This window comes from Entelurus aequoreus, linkage group LG24, assembly GCF_033978785.1.
Source record: "Entelurus aequoreus isolate RoL-2023_Sb linkage group LG24, RoL_Eaeq_v1.1, whole genome shotgun sequence".
Lineage (NCBI taxonomy): Eukaryota > Metazoa > Chordata > Actinopteri > Syngnathiformes > Syngnathidae > Entelurus > Entelurus aequoreus.
Window position 1 is genome coordinate 3,113,676 of NC_084754.1, and position 19,116 is coordinate 3,132,791.

Below are 19,116 nucleotides of genomic sequence, written 5' to 3' on the forward strand. Positions count from 1 at the left end.
TAATGACATCTCAGCTGGTAATAATAATAATATATATTAATAGCACAAAATAAAACAATGCAATAGTCAACATTTTTATTTAAATGTCACAAATTCAGCCAGAACTGTTCATGGCTTTATGCATATAATTTATGCATTTATTGTGTAGCTTTGAATAAACTCTAAGTGAATTAACCAAATGTGTGTAACATCTTTGTTTTAGCTTAGGGTAAAATCAGATTACCAAACTACAAGTGCAGTTTTAGTAATTGTTGAACATTTAAAGGCCTACTGAAAGCCACTACTCGCGACCACGCAGTCTGATAGTTTATATATCAATGATGAAATCTTAACATTGCAACACATGCCAATACGGCCGGGTTAACTTATAAAGTGACATTTTAAATTTCCCGCTAAACTTCCGTTTGAAAACGCCTTTGGATGATGACGTATGCGCGTGACGTAGCCAGTGAAACAGAAGTATTGGTACCCCATTGAATCCAATACAAAAAGCTCTGTTTTCATCTCATAATTCCACAGTATTCTGGACATCTGTGTTGGTGAATCTTTTGCAATTTGTTTAATGAACAATGAAGACTGCAAAGAAGAAAGTTGTAGGTGGGATCGGTGTATTAGCGGCTGGCTGTAGCAACACAACAAGGAGGACTTTGACTCGGATAGCAGACGCGCTAGCCGACGCTAGCTACCGACCGCACGGATGATCGTGGTGAAGTCCTTAATCCTTCCGTCTATCGCTGGAACACAGGTGAGCACGGGTGTTGATGAGCAGATGGCTGGCTGGCGTAGGTGGAGCGCTAATGTTTTTATCATAGCTCTGTGAGGTCCCGTTATACTAAGTTAGCTTCAATGGCGTCGTTAGCAACAGTATTTTTAAGCTTCGCCAAGCTGGAAAGCATTAACCGTGTATTTACATGTTCATGGTTTAATAGTATTGTTGATCTTCTGTCTATCCTTCCAGTCAGGGGTTTATGTATTTTGTTTCTATCTGCATTTGGGCCCGATGCTATCACGTTAGCTCAGTAGCTAAAGAGCTTCGTCGATGTATTGTCGTGGAGATAAAAGTCACTGTGAATGTCCATTTCGCGTTCTCGACTCTCATTTTCAAGAGGATATAGTATCCGAGGTGGTTTAAAATACAAATCCGTGATCCACAATAGAAAAAGGAGAGAGTGTGGAATCCAATGAGCCAGCTTGTACCTAAGTTACGGTCAGAGCGAAAAAAGATATGTCGTGCACTGCATTCTAGTCATTCACTCTAACGTTCCTCATCCACGAATCTTTCATCCTCGCTCAAATTAATGGGGTAATCGTCGCTTTCTCGGTCCGAATCGCTCTAGCTGCATTGTAAACAATAGGAAAATGTGAGGAGCTGTTCAATTGACTACGTCATGCTACTTCCGGTAGGGGCAAGGCTTTTTTTTATCAGATACCAAAAGTTGCGATCTTTATCGTCGTTGTTCTCTACTTCAGCAAAAATATGGCAATATCGCGAAATGATCAAGTATGACACATAGAATGGATCTGCTATTCCCGTTTGAATAAAAAAAATTCATTTCAGTAGGCCTTTAATGTGTCATTAAAGTATACTGATAGGTTACTGTAAATATGAAGGTATAATATACAATTAAACCTGTGCAATATGGCTTTATGGGGTTAGGGTCTAACCCTAAGGTAAGGTAAGATAAGGTCTAACCCTTATGTAAGTTAGGGTTAAACAACATATCTGTTAATATATAGCTTATATGGCTGGAGACGTCAATATATAATACAAGTTGTATTATATATTGTATAACTTATATATTGTTATAACCAACTTTTATTACCTAATGATACCTACTGTTGTTTGAGTTTGAGTTTATTTGGAACATGCAAGCGTACAACATGATACATCACAATTTCCAGTTTCTCTTTTCAACATGTTCGACAAGGAGTAGGAAGAAACAGAGGTTATTTAATCCTACCCTTTTTGATTGATTGATTGATTGAGACTTTTATTAGTAGGTTGCACAGTGAAGTACATATTCCGTACAATTGACCACTAAATGGTAACACCCCAATAAGTTTTTCAACTTGTTTAAGTCGGGGTCCACTTAAATTGATTCATGATACAGATATATACTATCATATATACTATCATCATAATACAGTCATCACACAAGATAATCACATTGAATTATTTACATTATTTACAATCAGGGGTGTGGAGGGGGGGGGGGGGGGAATAGGATATGGACATCAAGTAGTGGACATAGAGTGAGAGAGAGAGAGATCAGAAGGCATAAGAAAAAGAAAAAGTATCTGCATTTGATTGTTTACATTTGATTATTAGCAATCCGGGGAGGGTGTTAGTTTAGGGTTGTAGCTGCCTGGAGGTGAACTTTTATTGCGGTTTTGAAGGAGGATAGAGATGCCCTTTCTTTTATACCTGTTGGGAGCGCATTCCACATTGATGTGGCATAGAAAGAGAATGAGTTAAGACCTTTGTTAGTTCGGAATCTGGGTTTAACGTGGTTAGTGGAGCTCCCCCTGGTGTTGTGGTTATGGCGGTCATTTACGTTAAGGAAGTAGTTTGACATGTACTTCGGTATCAGGGAGGTGTAGCGGATTTTATAGACTAGGCTCAGTGCAAGTTGTTTAACTCTGTCCTCCACCTTGAGCCAGCCCACTTTAGAGAAGTGGGTAGGAGTGAGGTGGGATCTGGGGTGGAGGTCTAGAAGTAACCTGACTAGCTTGTTCTGAGATGTTTGGAGTTTAGATTTGAGGGTTTTGGAGGTGCTAGGGTACCAGGAGGTGCATGCTTTTCTTTTACATAAGAGTTGCTCAAACTTTTGTTCACTTCCTGTTCTCAATTTATTCACAATATACTCCATAAGTAATCACAATAAAAATAAATAAATATTACTCGGTGAAGTAAGTTACATTTCATATGGTGAGATGAGTAAGATTATCTTGAAAATGAACAGATGGATGGTTGAAATAAATTCAGAATGTTCATCGTGGTTCTTCTTCTTTGTACTTTGTAAACACTTTAAGTTTCAAGAGTATTTGTATTTGGGATCTGCATAAATAATAATAATGGATTAGATTTTATATCGCGCTTTTCTATTATTAGATACTCAAGGCGCTCACAGAGAAGTGGGAATCCATCATTCATTCACACCTGGTGGTGGTAAGCTACATTTGTAGCCACAGCTGCCATGGGGTAGCAATCCCAAAATGTTTAAATTAAGCTGCGGAGGTATTGCGGAGATATTTATAAAATAATCTTGCCTTCCTTAAGGAGCCGTTTGAAATGTGCGGAACCTGTGATGTTTTTCGCACCGATGACGTCATTGGATTATCCATATATGGTATAAATTTACCCCAGGTGTTTTGCTTGGGTCCGTCATTGTAGTCTGACACTGTAGTTAATAAGCTCCTTCTTTTTTGCTATCCTCTTGGCAGACTGACTCGTACATGCACATGCATCCTTCGCTGTTGCCATTTCTAATACAAAGTAGCGTATAGTTCAAACTTAATCTGTCAGTAGACTTGCTACAGAAGCGCTAAAATGAGTCACAGAGCTAGCCTAAAACAGTAGCATGTTTACATAAAAATGCTAACACTTAGCATGTGTGCTAACGATAGCATGTTTCATATACCAAGTTATATGACTCAAAGGTGAATGGCTGCGGAAATTGAAAAATAAGTGTAAAATTAGATAAAAAAAAGTAGTCAGTGGTACCGCAAGATAGGAGTTTAAAGAGTGACAAAGCTCGTACCGCAAAGCTCATAATCCAAAACAGCATCGCCCATTGAGATGAAGGGAAACCGATTTAATTGGTGCTTCATCCCCCACCACCCAAAAATACAAACAAAACACAATTTTAACACGTGACATGCCTTTCGAAAGAAAAACTTTTATACAACAAATATTGTATGAAAAACAATACAATGGAATGTACTACAAGCAACTACTGTACGGTAGTTTTACTGTATGAAACACAGTGGTAGCTCAACTTAGGAGTTATTTGAGATACGAGCTGTCTCGGTTTTTATTTAGGCTTTAAATGGACGGCATAATTTGACTCCCAAACATTTCCTCTGCCGGTTGAAGTAAAATATGCTGTATTGTGCAGACTAGCAGTGCTAATCTTTACCAAGTCTGCGACACGCTCGGTCATGTTTATATGGGTTTCTTTCTAGGGTTGTCCCGATGCCAATATTTTGGTACCGGTACCAAAATGTATTTCGATACTTTGCGATACTTTTCTGTACTTTTATAAAATAAGGGGAACACAAAAAATGTCTATATTGGCTATATTTTAACAAAAAATCTTAGGGTACATTAAACATATGTTTCTTATTGCAATTTAGTCCTTAAATAATATAATGAACATACAAAACAACTTGTCTTTTAGTAGTAAGTAAACAAACAAAGGCTCCTAATTAGTCTGCTGACATATGCAGTAACAGTCATTTATCAACAAAAAAAAAAATCTATTATTTTGTCTAAATATTAAGGACAAGCTGTAAAAATTTATTATTAATCTACTTGTTCATTTACTGTTAATATCTGCTTATTTTCTGTTTCAACATGTTCTATCTACACTTCTGTTAAAATGTAATAATCACTTATTCTTCTGTTGTTTGATACTTTACATTAGTTTTGGATAGAGATGTCCGATAATACCGGCCTGCTGATATTATCGGCCGATAAATGCTTTAAAATGTAATATCGGAAATTATCGGTATCGTTTTTTTTATTATCGGTATCGTTTTTTTGTTTTTGCTTTTTTTATTAAATCAACATAAAAAACACAAGCTACACTTACAATGAGTACACCAACCCAAAAAACCTCCCTCCCCCATTCACACTCATTCACACAAAAGGGTTGTTTCTTTCTGTTATTAATATTCTGCTTCCTACATTATATATCAATATATATCAATACAGTCTGCAAGGGATACAGTCCGTAAGCACACATGATTGTGCGTGCTGCTGCTCCACTAATAGTACTAACCTTTAACAGTTAATTTTACTCATTTGCATTAATTACTAGTTTCTATGTAACTGTTTTTATATTGTTTTACTTTCTTTTTTATTCAAGAAAATATTTTTAATTTATTTATCTTATTATTATTTTTAAAAAGGACCTTATGTTCACCATACCTGGTTGTCCAAATTAGGCATAATAATGTGTTAATTCCACGACTGTATGTATCGGTTGATATCGGTATCGGTAATTAAGAGTTGGACAATATCGGATATCGGCAAAAAGCCATTATCGGACATCCCTAGTTTTGGATGATACCACACATTTGGGTATCAATCCGATACTAAGTAGTTACAGGATCATACATTGGTCATATTCAAAGTCCTCATGTGTCCAGGGACACATTTCTTGAGTTTATAAACATAATATAAATTTTTGTGATGCTAAAAAAATATCCATGTCGGGTAATCGTAGTAGTATCGACTAGATACTCTCTTGTATCATTACAGTGGATGTCAGGTGTAGATCCATCCATGGCGTTTGTTTACATTGTGATGACGGTGAGCTATTGTATCTTCCTACGGTGTGTAGTGAAGCATGTTTAGCTATTCCTCGTCCTGCAGGGATGATACTTGTAAGAAACTTACTTTATTTGTCGCCATGCAGGCGAGGATTAGTGATTTAGAAGTAGCTAAAACACTGCCGACTGCAGATGGATGTTAGCCGCTAGCTAGCTAGCCATGTCTTAAAGCAGTGGTCCCCAACCTTTTTGTAGCTGCGGACCGGTCAACGCTTGAAAATTTGTCCCACGGACCGGTGGATGGGGGGTGTATTTAAAAAAAAAAATTTTTTTTTTTTTTTTTACATAAATAAATACAATCATGTGTGCTTACGGACTGTATCCCTGCAAACTGTATTGATCTATATTGATATATAATGTATATATTGTGTTTTTTATGTTGATTTCATTATTTTTTTAATTTTTTTTTTTAATTTCTTGTGCGGCCCGGTACCAATCGGTCTGCGGCCCGGTGGTTGGGGACCACTGTCTTAAAGCACCTCTTCCTGAGGGCGTTTCAGTGTTATAACTTCACCTTTATCTTTAGTTTTTAAGCCAAAATGCGTCCATTCTCCCTTTTCTGTCTACACACTGTGTCTGCTTGTAAGTACTCTGTGATTGTGCATTGCCGAACATGCTCATCTCTTCGGGAAACCAGGAAATCACGACGTGACGACGCGCCTTCATGCAAGTAAAAAAAAAAAAAGGGGCGGGTACCGGTACTTTTTAGAGGCGGTTTTGTACCGAATATGATTTATTAGTATTGTGGTACTAAACAACCCTATTTCTTTCTTTAATTCAATGAATATCATCCACTAATTCTTCATAGCACTGTCCATCACACTCACTTTGTTTCCATTCCCATGCTTGGAAAAACAAAGATATTCGCTCCGTCAACTCGCGTTCGGGGAGACTAACTCCAATTTTTGTTTGTAACCTTTAGCATAACAATTAGCCAAGAGACAGCTCCTATCTATCCCAAAAAATCTGCAAAGCAGCGGAACTCGTATCCATCCTGAGGTACTAATGTAATAAAAAGAGCTTTAAAATGTGATATGTTTATGCAACCTTTGTTTCTTTGAGAAAAAGCTGCAACCTTATCTTGTCTTGCGCAAACGTTGAGCCTCATGAGTTTATACACACAAATTAAAGTCTTGTTATCCGTCAAATTCCTGTCCTCCCTCCAACCAAATATCTGATTATAATGTAAACCTCAACACCGCAAGTGCACGAATAAAATGTTTTTTGTCAAAATGTTTGGGAAAAGGAAGACAATCATTTTGACAAGTTGAAATGGAATCTTCAGGAGGTATTTTGCCTTGTTGTCCTCCTTTTTCCATCCCTGCCGCAGTCAGTCTCTTGAGTAACCAAAATAATCTCAGATATTCCTGTGCGTAAGAAGTTCTTCACATGTGAGCTCATTTACCATCCCAGAAATAGACATTCCCAACATAAAAGAGCCAATTGACGCAAGAGGCTATATCTGCGGCTATTTTTGACTCTCCAGGTTATTTTTCCAGCTTTCTCTATTCCTACTGACAATATTTGTGTGAAATTCCGCAGCGGTTTTACTGTAAACTGCCACAGCGGGATATGTTATGCAAAGAAAAGCTCTATGTTTTTGTCTCAACTGTATTTTCACAATTACTAAGTTGCTGAGTAGGGAATTGTGGATGAACCATGTCATGATTCGTTTTAGGGGACACCGAGAGATTAAAACAGACTCACGAAGTTCACTAAAAGGCAACCAAATTTAGTTTTTTCAAATAAAATGATGTGTTCATTTATTTTCAACAGTTGTACACCTACAACATAGACTAGTGGAAAAGGTACAGTACAGTATCTCACTTTTCAGCAACCATTTAATATATCTTATAGAACTTGGATCTAACTTGGAGTAGTCAGTGTGTAGCTTGGAAAACAGTATAGATCAGGGGTGTCAAACTCATTTTAGATGGGGGGCCACATGGACAACAATCTACACCCGAGTGTGCCGGATTGGTAAAATCACAGCACGATAATTTAAAAATGAAGACAACTTCAGATTGTTTTCTTTGTTTGAAAATAGAACGAGCACATTCTGATAGTATAGTATTCTATCTTTATTTGTTGTTATTTATACATTCTGAATAAATGATGTGATAATGTTCATCATTGTTGTTAAAAAAAATATATATATCAAAATCAAATTACAGGATGTTATTTATGTAGTTTGCTCATTTTCCTCGACTGGTGTGCTAACATGTGGTTTATTTTTTTTTACATATGTAGCATCATCTACAAAGATACAAAGAATTGCTATTGCGACATCTAGTGGACACATTTAGAGCAGCGGTTTCTTTCATTCCAAAAATTTGGCTCATTTTTATACTTTGCAAACTCATCCCGCGGGCCGGATAAAACCTGTTCGCGGCCGTACGTTTGACACCCCTGGTATAGATGTACAAAACCCAAAACTAGTGAAGTTGGCACGTTGTGTAAATGGTAAATAAAAACAGAATACAATGATTTGCAAATCCTTTTCAACTTATAGTCAATTGAATAGACTGCAAAGAGAAGATACTTAATTTTTGAACTAGGGCTGCAACAACTAATCGATTAAATCGATTAAAATCGATTACCAAAATAGTTGGCGATTAATTTAGTCATCGATTCGTTGGAACTATGCGCATGCGCAGAGGCTTTTTTTGTTTTGTTTTGGTTATTTTTTTTGTTTTATAAACCTTTATTTATAAACTGCAACATTTACAAACAGCTGAGAAACAATAATCAAAATAAGTACAAAAACAGTACAAAACAGCGCCAGGGCGGCGGTGAGGCTACGTCTCATGAGGTGGCGTAAGCTAGCCAATGATGTGTCATGTGCAGCTCACGTGACGACGCCGTCTCCTTTGCTGGAAAAATGGCGCAGGAAAACACTACCGATAGTTTAGCGGAGAAACACTTCAAAGAAGAGCGTTTCCTGCAAAATGGCACGGAAGTACAACATTGCTTCAGGAGCACCTGAAGAAGAAACATGTTGGAGCCATGGATGAAGGGAGGAACTCACAGTACGTAACTTTTTAAGTCCATAGTGGCAACAAGCATTCATGAGTTCAGCTTTTTTGTGAGTAACGTTAAAGTTATGCCTTTGTTGCAACGCGGGGCTGATAATGTGTCTCCGGCACATTTGACTCCGTTTTGAGAGAGAAAACGCACGGTTACCAATTTGGAAATAAACGTAACGGACAGAAATATCTCAGGTTGGTTTCATAATGGATCAATGTAGCCGGGCCGATAAAGCTATATAAATATATTTAGATTTGAGTGACGCTTTAGTATAACTAAACGTTATGAAGGTGCTGGAATATTTCATGCTATTATTCAGAGGCAGCATAAAATGAATCCTTTATTATTCACAACAGAAACGTGTACAATATCTGATTCAGTTCTGATGAGTTACATTTCTGTGTTATTATTGGTGTATGCTGCACCCCCAATGTCCACAACATGGTGCCAGTATGCTGGGTTTTTTCAATAAAATACTGGAAAGGATAGAAATGTAGTTTGTCTCTTTTATCCCATTATTAATCGATTAATCGAAGTAATAATCAACAGATTAATCGATTATCAAATTAATCGTTAGTTGCAGCCCTAGTTTGAACTGAGAAACTTCTTTTTTTTTTTTGCAAATAATCATTAAATAATCATTTTTTTAAACGTATATACAGTCACGGGGGCCAGCTGTCGGGGGCTAGTCTTTGCAGTTTGTTTACAAGGACGTGTCCTCGCAAGACGCAAAGTTGAATCACAAAATGCAACCCAAACTAAAAACAATGCATGATTCATCCGGGAGAGTCTTGATACAAATGTTCTTGACCCAGCAACATACAAAGAAGTTGTAGGACTCCATGCTTTTTTAAGTTTTTGTCTGTTTTGCCGTGTAGAATGACATCTGGAGCACACGATAATGTGACATGTCTGGGAACTCCACCGACGTATAATCCTTGATATCGCTTGACAAATATTTTTTTTTATAAAGTATATGGCTCTTTTCCATTGCATAGTTTGATTTTTTTGCAGGAAGATCTTGGCCCCTTGTGTACTCAGAGTTTGCGCGCTGTTTGCCATCTTGGCTTAGTTGACCACCGCTGGTTTTGTCTTCCGGGAAGAAGTCACGTGACGGAATACAAACAATTGCCATAGAAAATTAGTGTGGAAAAAAATGACAAAAAATGACCATAATTGAATGTGTATTCTTACATTTCTACAAATGCCTACCCCCGACCCCCCATAGGTTTCTTTGAAAATAGAAACCTAAATTGGCTTGTGCATGCATTATAAAAGATCGCTCACATTGCTTATTACTGTTAATGATCAGGTCGTGTATCATTTGGCGAGATATTTAAATGTAAAGCCTCGTGTTTCATGTTATGTGGACGACCATGAGGGGGCATGCCTTTGAAGATAATTCTCATTAGATCAGTGGGATTGCTACAATCGTGCCTGTTGGATCACAGCTTGCTTTGAAATTGAAGATTAGCAGTTTCACATTTTAACACAACTGAAAAGCAGTAAGTAGAAGCAGAGCTAATTTAATCCCACCCATTTTGCATCTAGAAATACTTTCTAACACAACTGTTAACTTCCTTTTTCAATCTTTAACACAACAAATACATAAATAAATATCAATACAGTTCACTTGAATAGTATCATTTCTGTATGGTTCACATCATTTACTGAATGTGATACATTATGTGTCATTCATCAATAAGGTGCAGTATCAGTATTCCTCTTCTTTGTTAACACTTTGTGTTGGAACAACTTCTTTAACTGGATCATTTTAGTACTTTGTTTGACTTATTAATTCCACACACTGATATACTAAAGGTTTTAAATGTTGTATGTGCATACACATGTTTTAGTTATTTTTAGCAGGGTATTATTTGCTTTGTACATACTTTTAGCTGTTTGCAAATGCACCACATCCCTGAATTTCAATCTTGATATCCAACATTAGGTATTATTCTCACTGAGTTTCTTTGTAAAACGGTTAGTGAACGAAGTGTAGTTTTTTAATTATTTCCCCATATTGCTACTAGGATTGTACGGTACACCGGTATTAGTATAGTACCGCGACACTAATGAATCATATTTGGTACTATACTGCCTCTGAAAAGTACCGGTCCACCACACCCAGCCACTCCTTAACATCCACTGTAATGATACCAATGATACTACTATGATTACGTCGATATTTTTTTGCATCACAACATCTTCTTTCTTAAAATGTATGTTATGTTTATAAACTCAGGAAATACATCCCTGGACACAAGAGGACTTTGAATATGATTCTGTAACTACTTGGTATCAGATTGATACCCAAATTTGTGGTATCATCCAAAACTAATGTAAAGCATCCAAACAACATTAGAATAAAAAATTATAACATTTTAAGAAGTGTAGATAGAACATATTATAAGAGAAAGTAAGCAGATATTAACAGTAAATGAAAAAGTAGATTGATTAATTAATTTTCTACCACTTGTCCTTAATAATTTTGACACAATATGTTATCAGCAGCTAAATTAGGAGCCTTTGTTTGCTTACTTACTACTAAAAGACAAGTTGTCTAGTATGTTCACTATTTTATTTAAGGTCAAAATTGCAATAAGAAACATGTTTAATGTACCCTAAGATTTTTTGTTAAAATAAAGCCAATAATGCCATTTTTGTGGTCCCCTTTATTTTGAGAAGTATCAAAATAATTTTGGTACCAGTACCAAAATATTGGTATCGAGTCAACACTAACTGCTACACAATAACTCAGATACGGTAACAGTAGCCAGCAATAGAGAATATGGAGTGATTTCTGGTCCTGAACATATTGAAATTTTTCTTGTCATTGATTGATTGATTGAGACTTTTATTAGTAGGTTGCACAGTGAAGTACATATTCCGTACAATTGACCACTAAATGGTAACACCCGAATAAGTTTTTCAACTTGTTTAAGTCGGGGTCCACTTAAATTGATTCATGATACAGATATATACTATCATATATACTATCATCATAATACAGTCATCACACAAGATAATCACAATGAATTATTTACATTATTTACAATCAGGGGTGTGGAGGGGGGGGGGGGGGGGTAGGATATGGACATCAAGTAGTGGACATAGAGAGAGAGAGAGAGAGAGAGAGAGATCAGAAGGCATAAGAAAAAGTATCTGCATTTGATTGTTTACATTTGATTGTTAGCAATCCGGGGAGGGTGTTAGTTTAGGGTTGTAGCTGCCTGGAGGTGAACTTTTATTGCGGTTTTGAAGGAGGATAGAGATGCCCTTTCTTTTATACCTGTTGGGAGCGCATTCCACATTGATGTGGCATAGAAAGAGAATGAGTTAAGACCTTTGTTAGTTCGGAATTTGGGTTTAACGTGGTTAGTGGAGCACCCCCTGGTGTTGTGGTTATGGCGGTCATTTACGTTAAGGAAGTAGTTTGGCATGTACATCTTGTGTTCTATATTTAAATGTGAGATTTCCAGTTCATTTTATCATCTATTATTATACCTAGAATTTGATTTATTTTACCCTTTCAATGCCTACTCAGTCTTTTTGTATTTGTGTTTGACTTTCTCTTCTGCTGTTACCGAATAGCATTATTTTAGTTCTGAGATTCAAAGATTGTCTGTTTTTGTCAAACCATCTCTTTAATTTGTTAATTTCTTCTGTTATTTGTATTAACTTCTGAGTGTTTTCTCTATATTAGGGCCGCAACTAACGATTAATTTGATAATCGATCAATCGGTCGATTATTACTTTGATTAATCGATTAATAATCGGATAAAAGAGACAAACTACATTTCTATCCTTTTCAGTATTTTATTGGAAAACAAATAGCATACTGGCACCATACTTATTTTGATTATTGTTTCTCAGCTGTTTGTACATGTTGCAGTTTATAAATAAAGGTTTATAAAAAAAATTGCCTCTGCGCATAGCATAGATCCAACGAATCGATGACTAAATTAATCGCCAACTATTTTTATAATCGATTTTAATCGATTAGTTGTTGCAACCCTACTCTATATATATGTATATATTACATTTGTGATTGATGATGCAGTCGGCTAATTATTAGGCAAATTGTTGTCGAGCGTAGTTTTCAAATAAATGTGTCAAAGCAAATTATTTTGCAATGAGTTCATGTTTTTGTGTCTTGGTTACTTCTGTATAGGTGCTAGCCAAGAGGAAGGAGGGCTCAGGAAAGGTCAACGTCCTCTTGCACTGGACACCTGAAGACATGTGAGTACACCTCTACGTTCAAGATGTGAGAGAGAGCTTCTGAAAGCATCCCAATGTTTGTGTTGTGTTTTGATCCTCACGATTGTTAGCGACAGAGCATTTTCAGTAGTAATCGCTCTCTAACTCAAAACATACACCACATTATTTTGCCTCCAGGTTTTGATTGTTTTTGATTGAAGCTTTCATTAGTAGATTGCACAGTACAGTACATATTCCGTACAATTGACCACTAAATGGTAACACCCCAATAAGTTTTTCAACTTGTTTAAGTCGGGGTCCACGTAAATCAATTCATGGTAATAAGGTGACTACAATCGGGTGTGTTGGTCAGCTTTAGGGGCATGTAGAGTTGGGTGTCATCAGCATAACAGTGAAAGCTAACACTCTGCAATACTCCGAGGTCACACTGTTATGGTAGACGCACTGCATCTTGTCAGTAAGATAGGAGTTAATCCAAGAAAAGGCTAAGTCTGACATACCAATATACGTGTTTTGATACGTTGTAATAGAATGTTATGATCGACTGTATCGAAAACAGCGCTAAGATCAGGTAGTAGCAACATGGAGACGCATCAGCATCCATAGTTAGCAATAGATCATTAGTCATTTTTGCGAGGGCTGTCTAGCGATTTGCCCTGAAACCCGACTGAAAGTGTTCACAGAGATTGTTATAGATGTTAAGTGTTTATTTAGCTGCTGTGCAACAATTTTTTCAAGAATTTTTGAGATAAAGGGAAGGTGAGACACCGGCCGGTAGTTTACCATGAGGACAGGATCGAGGTTAGGTCTTTTGAGCAGAGGATGAATAACCACTTTTTTGAATGCAAGGGGAACAGTACCACAGTAAAGTGATAAGTTAATCATATTTAGCACCGATGGTCCTAATATTACAAACAGCTCCTTGATAAGTTTCCCAGGAAGTGGGTCAAGTAAACGTGTTGTTTCTTTTCTCCCATTTACGAGTCGCAGGAGTTCCTCTAATGTTATTTCTTCAAAAAGAGAGAGATTATTTTGCAGGGCAATATCCATCAATAAGTGTTTTTTTTTGTTTGTTTTTTTAAACATTTCTGATCATTGTAGAGACCTAGCTGTTAAAGGTAATGAGTTTTGTGATTTCAAACTGCAAGTGCACCACAGGGCTAGTGACAATGCGTGTTGGCAGGGTGGCTGCATAGGAGCAGGGTTAGTTCAGCTAGTTATTACTTTGTTTTTAAATAGAAAGTAGATCCATCACCCCTTTATATTTGTTTCAAATACAGTACTGTATAGTGCTTTATATAGAGGTCAAGGTATACAAACCCGTACCAGTGTTTCCCATAAACTGCCAAGATACCTGTGGCGGTGGGGGCGTGGTTATGGGCATGGTCACTATGACATCATCGAGTAATTTGCATAATTTACTACAATGATATGATTTTCTCTAAAGGGCTAAAAAAATGTATACTTACTAATTAATAATAACAGTTTTGTTTTAAACGTCCATCCATCCATCCATTTTACAATATAATTACAACACTTTATGTACATATTTATATACAGATTTGAACAATAAGTTATTCACTGAAATATATTTAATAATTGTGGTTCTTACAAAAAATATATCTCATAAAAATATAAAAGCTAAAATGTCTCTTAAAGCTTTGCCCCTTTAATTAGTGCATACTAAATAATTTAACTTTAGCCTACAACCATATTATTTACCAGCAACATAAAGTGAAACAGAGGCAGAGGTGTCCTGCCACAGTCAGTAACAAATAAACAGAAAACAGTAGTGGTGGTAGATAGACACAGAGCTTCATCAAACATCTGATCCACTGAACAAAGAGCTCCAAAAATCTTGATCCTACACTTCTCTTTTGTAAAGTAAATCTGAACAGCCGATATGGGCATCTACATCAACGATATGATTTGCCTGAGAAGCTGGACAGCACAAAAAAATTAAAAAATTTTTTTTTATTTTTTTTGTGGCGGCCTTAATTCTTTCGTAGCGGGCCGCCACAAATAAATGAATGTGTGGGAAACACTGTGTACTAAAAAGATTACTTTTGTAGAGGCTGCAATCCATTATTCATATACAGTATACACTTTCCCTTTTATTGAAATTTGCTTTATGACACAAATGTTTCTATTTACCAACTTTGTTCAAAAACCAATTAAGTTTTTAAATCAAGGTTACGTCAGAGCTGGGCAAACATTTTGACTCGGGGGGCCAGATTGAGAGAAAAAATGGTGTCTGGGGAGCCAATGTGTATGTGTGTATAAATGATATATACACATTTAGACGTAAAAATCTGCTGTGCAGTATGTGTGTTTGGGTCCTTTTTTGTCAGGAACACTAATACCAAAAGTCACAATGTCCGATAGAATTCTAAAAATAGAACACCTCAAAAAAACGGAATGGAAATTTACAGTTTTTTACTGAATGGGACACCCAAAACATTAAAATAAAGAAAGTGGGATTTACAATATTAACTATGAACAATAAAACACTGAATATTAACATTATATGAACAACATAAATGTAAAGGGTATTAAAAACTTACAATATGATATATTATCACTTTTATGCAGAAATTTTATGTAAAAATCTACTTCCGCATCTGTTCCTGACACAGGCGTTTCGGGCTGGCTGCTCTGAAAACAAACCCCGCCCACTCTGCTTTGTTCCTCGTCTGAGCTGCTTTGACCTAGATCACCGTAATAACTTGTAGAACACTCAAAAGCGCAGATTTCAACCGTTGAAATACTTTCTATAGTTCAAGACTTACAGTCATTTAAAAACAGCACTGCACATCATAATGGCGGCGACAGTTTTGATGTTAAAGGCCTACTGAAATGAATTTTTTTTTATTTAAATGGGGATAGCAGATCCATTCTATGTGTCATACTTGATCATTTTGCGATATTGCCATATTTTTGCTGAAAGGATTTAGTATAGAACGACGACGATAAAGGTCGCAACTTTTGGTCGCTGATAAAAAAAAGCCTTGCCTATACCGGAAGTAGCGTGACGTCACCGGAGGAAGGACTCCTCACTTTTTCTCATTGTTTACAATGCAGCGAGAAAGCGACGATTACCCCATTAATTTGAGCGAGGATGAAAGATTCGTGGATGAGGAAAGTGAGAGTGAAAGACTACAGTGCAGTGCAGGACATATCTTTTTTCGCTCTGACCGTAACTTAGGTACAAGCTGGTTCATTGGATTCCACACTTTCTCCTTTTTCTATTGTGGATCACAGATTTGTATTTTAAACCACCTCGGATACTATATCCTCTTGAAAATGAGAGTCGAGAACGCGAAATGGACATTCACAGTGACTTTTATCTCCACGACAATACATCGGCGAAGCTCTTTAGCTACGGAGCTAACGTGATAGCATCGGGCTCAAATGCAGATAGAAACAAAATAAATAAATCCCTGACTGGAAGGATAGACAGAAGATCAACAATACTATTAAACCATGGACATGTAAATACACGGTTAATAATTCCCAGCTTGGCGAAGCTTAACAATGCTGTTGCTAACGACGCCATTGAAGCTAACTTAGCAACGGGACCTCACAGAGCTATGATAAAAACATTAGCGCTCCACCTACGCCAGCCAGCCCTCATCTGCTCATCAACACCCGTGCTCACCTGCGTTCCAGCGATCGACGGAAGGATGAAGGACTTCACCGGATCATCCGTGCGGTCGGCGGCTAGCGTCGGCTAGCGCGTCTGCTATCCAAGTCAAAGTCCTCCTGGTTGTGTTGCTACAGCCAGCCGCTAATACACCGATCCCACCTGCAACTTTCTTCTTTGCAGTCTTCATTGTTCATTAAACAAATTGCAAAAGATTCACCAACACAGATGTCCAGAATACTGTGGGATTTTGAGATGAAAACAGAGCTTTTTTGTATTGGATTCAATGGGGTACCAATACTTCCGTTTAACTAGTGACGTCACGCGCATACGTCATCATATCTAGACGTTTTCAACCGGAAGTTTAGCGGGAAATTTAAAATTGCACTTTATAAGTTAACCCGGCCGTATTGGCATGTGTTGCAATGTTAAGATTTCATCATTGATATATAAACTATCAGACCGCGTGGTCGCTAGTAGTGGGCTTCAGTAAGCCTTTAAAGGTTTAAAAAAATTATGTAGAACGTTCGGCGGGCCGGATTGAAAATCTTAATGGGCTGAATGTGGCCCGCGGGCTGTATTTTGCCCAGGTCTGGTATACATTGTCCGTTATAGAGAAATTTGCTTTATGACACAAATGTTTCAATTCAGTTTTTAAATCAAGGTTTCACTTATCATGAGTACTTCCCCATCCTACATGTATCATGCAATCACATCATTTATTCACTATATAACCCGAACTTATTTAAATTGTTGTAATAGGCTGTCCATTCACATTGTCACTAATTATTTTTGATACATGATTGTTCCATGTGAAATAGCATTACTACTCAATCTGCCGTGCTTTGCACTGAGATGTCTTTTTAAATGACATTTGAATTCTGCCGTCATTCTGCTGAGCTCCAAATAAAGCCTTTTAATATGTTTGCAATTTAATATACACTGCTGCTTTGTGTTGAACTTATTGCTCCTGTCATCTCTGCAAGCATCTAGACTTGGCGGCAGCCATCAATCCCGAGTGTAACTACGGGCTTCTCTGTGGCAGGCAGCACCAAAGAGACCTCACTCAAACTCACAGGATACATTTCAAATCCGCCTCACCAATAATAATAAAGACGAATAACATTTTCCTCTGGAAACGAAAACACATCCTTTTTGTCTTTATTCCGTTTTGTGTGACGTGTGTAGAAGATTGAGTGATTGTGTCGGTTCCAGTCGTGCCACAACACAGTCACTGAGGCGTGTTTAGGTGAGTCCAGAGTTGAGTTAGCATGCAGATTCAAAACACAGTTCAATGTTTACTGTATATGTAAAACTTTGCAGGACCTTTTTTGTCATTTTGTACTTTGTTTTGCACAAGAGCACTAAACCCAATATTAACGGTGCGGTAAAGCGGAGCTGTTTCTTGTCATGTCACTCCAGCTTCTCCAGTTTCTCTTTCTTGTCTCCCCTCCAAAAATAATAGAGATAATGCAGCACACACACAACTATTAGCAGGGGTTATAAAACATGGCTTTCCAAAATGGAACAATGCCACAGTATGTGAAGTGAGATTCCGATGTATTTGGATAATGCCATTTCTGTCTAGGATAGGATAGGATAGACATTATTTTGGGGGAAATTATGTGGTTGCAGTGCAGATACGAAAAGTCCACAACTTGGGGGTTCCGGATTCGATCCCCGCTTCTGCCATCCGAGTCAGTGGCGTTGTGTCCTTGGGAAAGACGCTTTAAACACCTGCTCCCAGTGCCACACACACTGCTTTAAATGGAGCTTAAAGTGAAACTGCACTTTTTGGGGGAAATTTCGTTCACAATCATTAGGAAAGACATGACGGGCGATGGATTTTTTTTAATGGATTCTAAATATTAAATACATTCGATCAAAAGTCTGCTTACAATGGAGTCTATGGGAGCCGTTCAATTCTGCCTATAGAGCCCTTAAAGGCCTACTGAAATGATTTATTTTTATTTAAACGGGAATAGCAGATCCATTCTATGTGTCATACTTGATCATTTCGCGATATTGCCATATTTTTGCTGAAAGGATTTAGTAGAGAAAATCGACGATAAAATTCGCAACTTTTGCTCGCTGATAAAAAAAAGCCTTGCCTGTACCGGAAGTAGCGTGACGTCACAGGAGCTAGTATTCCTCACAATTCCCCGTTGTTTACAATGGAGCGAGACATTCGGAGCGACAAAGTGACGATTACCCCATTAATTTGAGCGAGGATGAAAGATTTGTGGATGAGGAACGTTACAGTGAAGGACTAGAGAGGCAGTGATGGACGTATCGTTTTTCGCTCTGACCGTAACTTAGGTACAAGCTGGCTCATTGGATTCCACACTCTCTCCTTTTTCTATTGTGGATCACGGATTTGTATTTTAAACCACCTGGGATACTATATCCTCTTGAAAATGAGAGTCGAGCACGCGAAATGGACATTTAAAGTGACTTTTATCTCCACGACAATACATCTGTGACACACTTAGCTACTGAGCTAACGTGATAGCATCGTTCTCAAATGCAGATAGAAACAAAATAAATAAACCCCTGACTGGAAGGATAGACAGAAGATCAACAATACTATTAAACCATGTACATGTAACTACACGGTTAAACATTCTCAGCCTGTTAAGGCTTAACAATGCTGTTGCTAACGACGCTAA

General features: G+C 37.4%; 1 protein-coding gene across 3 annotated transcripts in view; it reads left to right on the forward strand.

Annotated features, from left to right (window-relative positions):
- LOC133641695 (zinc finger protein aebp2-like) overlaps positions 1-19,116 on the forward strand; it is a 94,698-nt gene that overhangs the window by 47,025 nt on the left and 28,557 nt on the right. Inside the window, exons 7-8 of one of the 3 annotated variants that reach the window (XM_062035634.1) lie at positions 12,758-12,825; positions 17,441-17,572. In XM_062035634.1, the coding sequence (XP_061891618.1) occupies positions 12,758-12,825; positions 17,441-17,471 (99 nt within the window). In that variant the 3' untranslated portion in view covers positions 17,472-17,572. Of the gene's footprint in view, positions 1-12,757; positions 12,826-17,433; positions 17,585-19,116 lie in introns of those variants that run through there. The other 2 variants (XM_062035635.1, XM_062035633.1) reach the window with 2 other exon arrangements.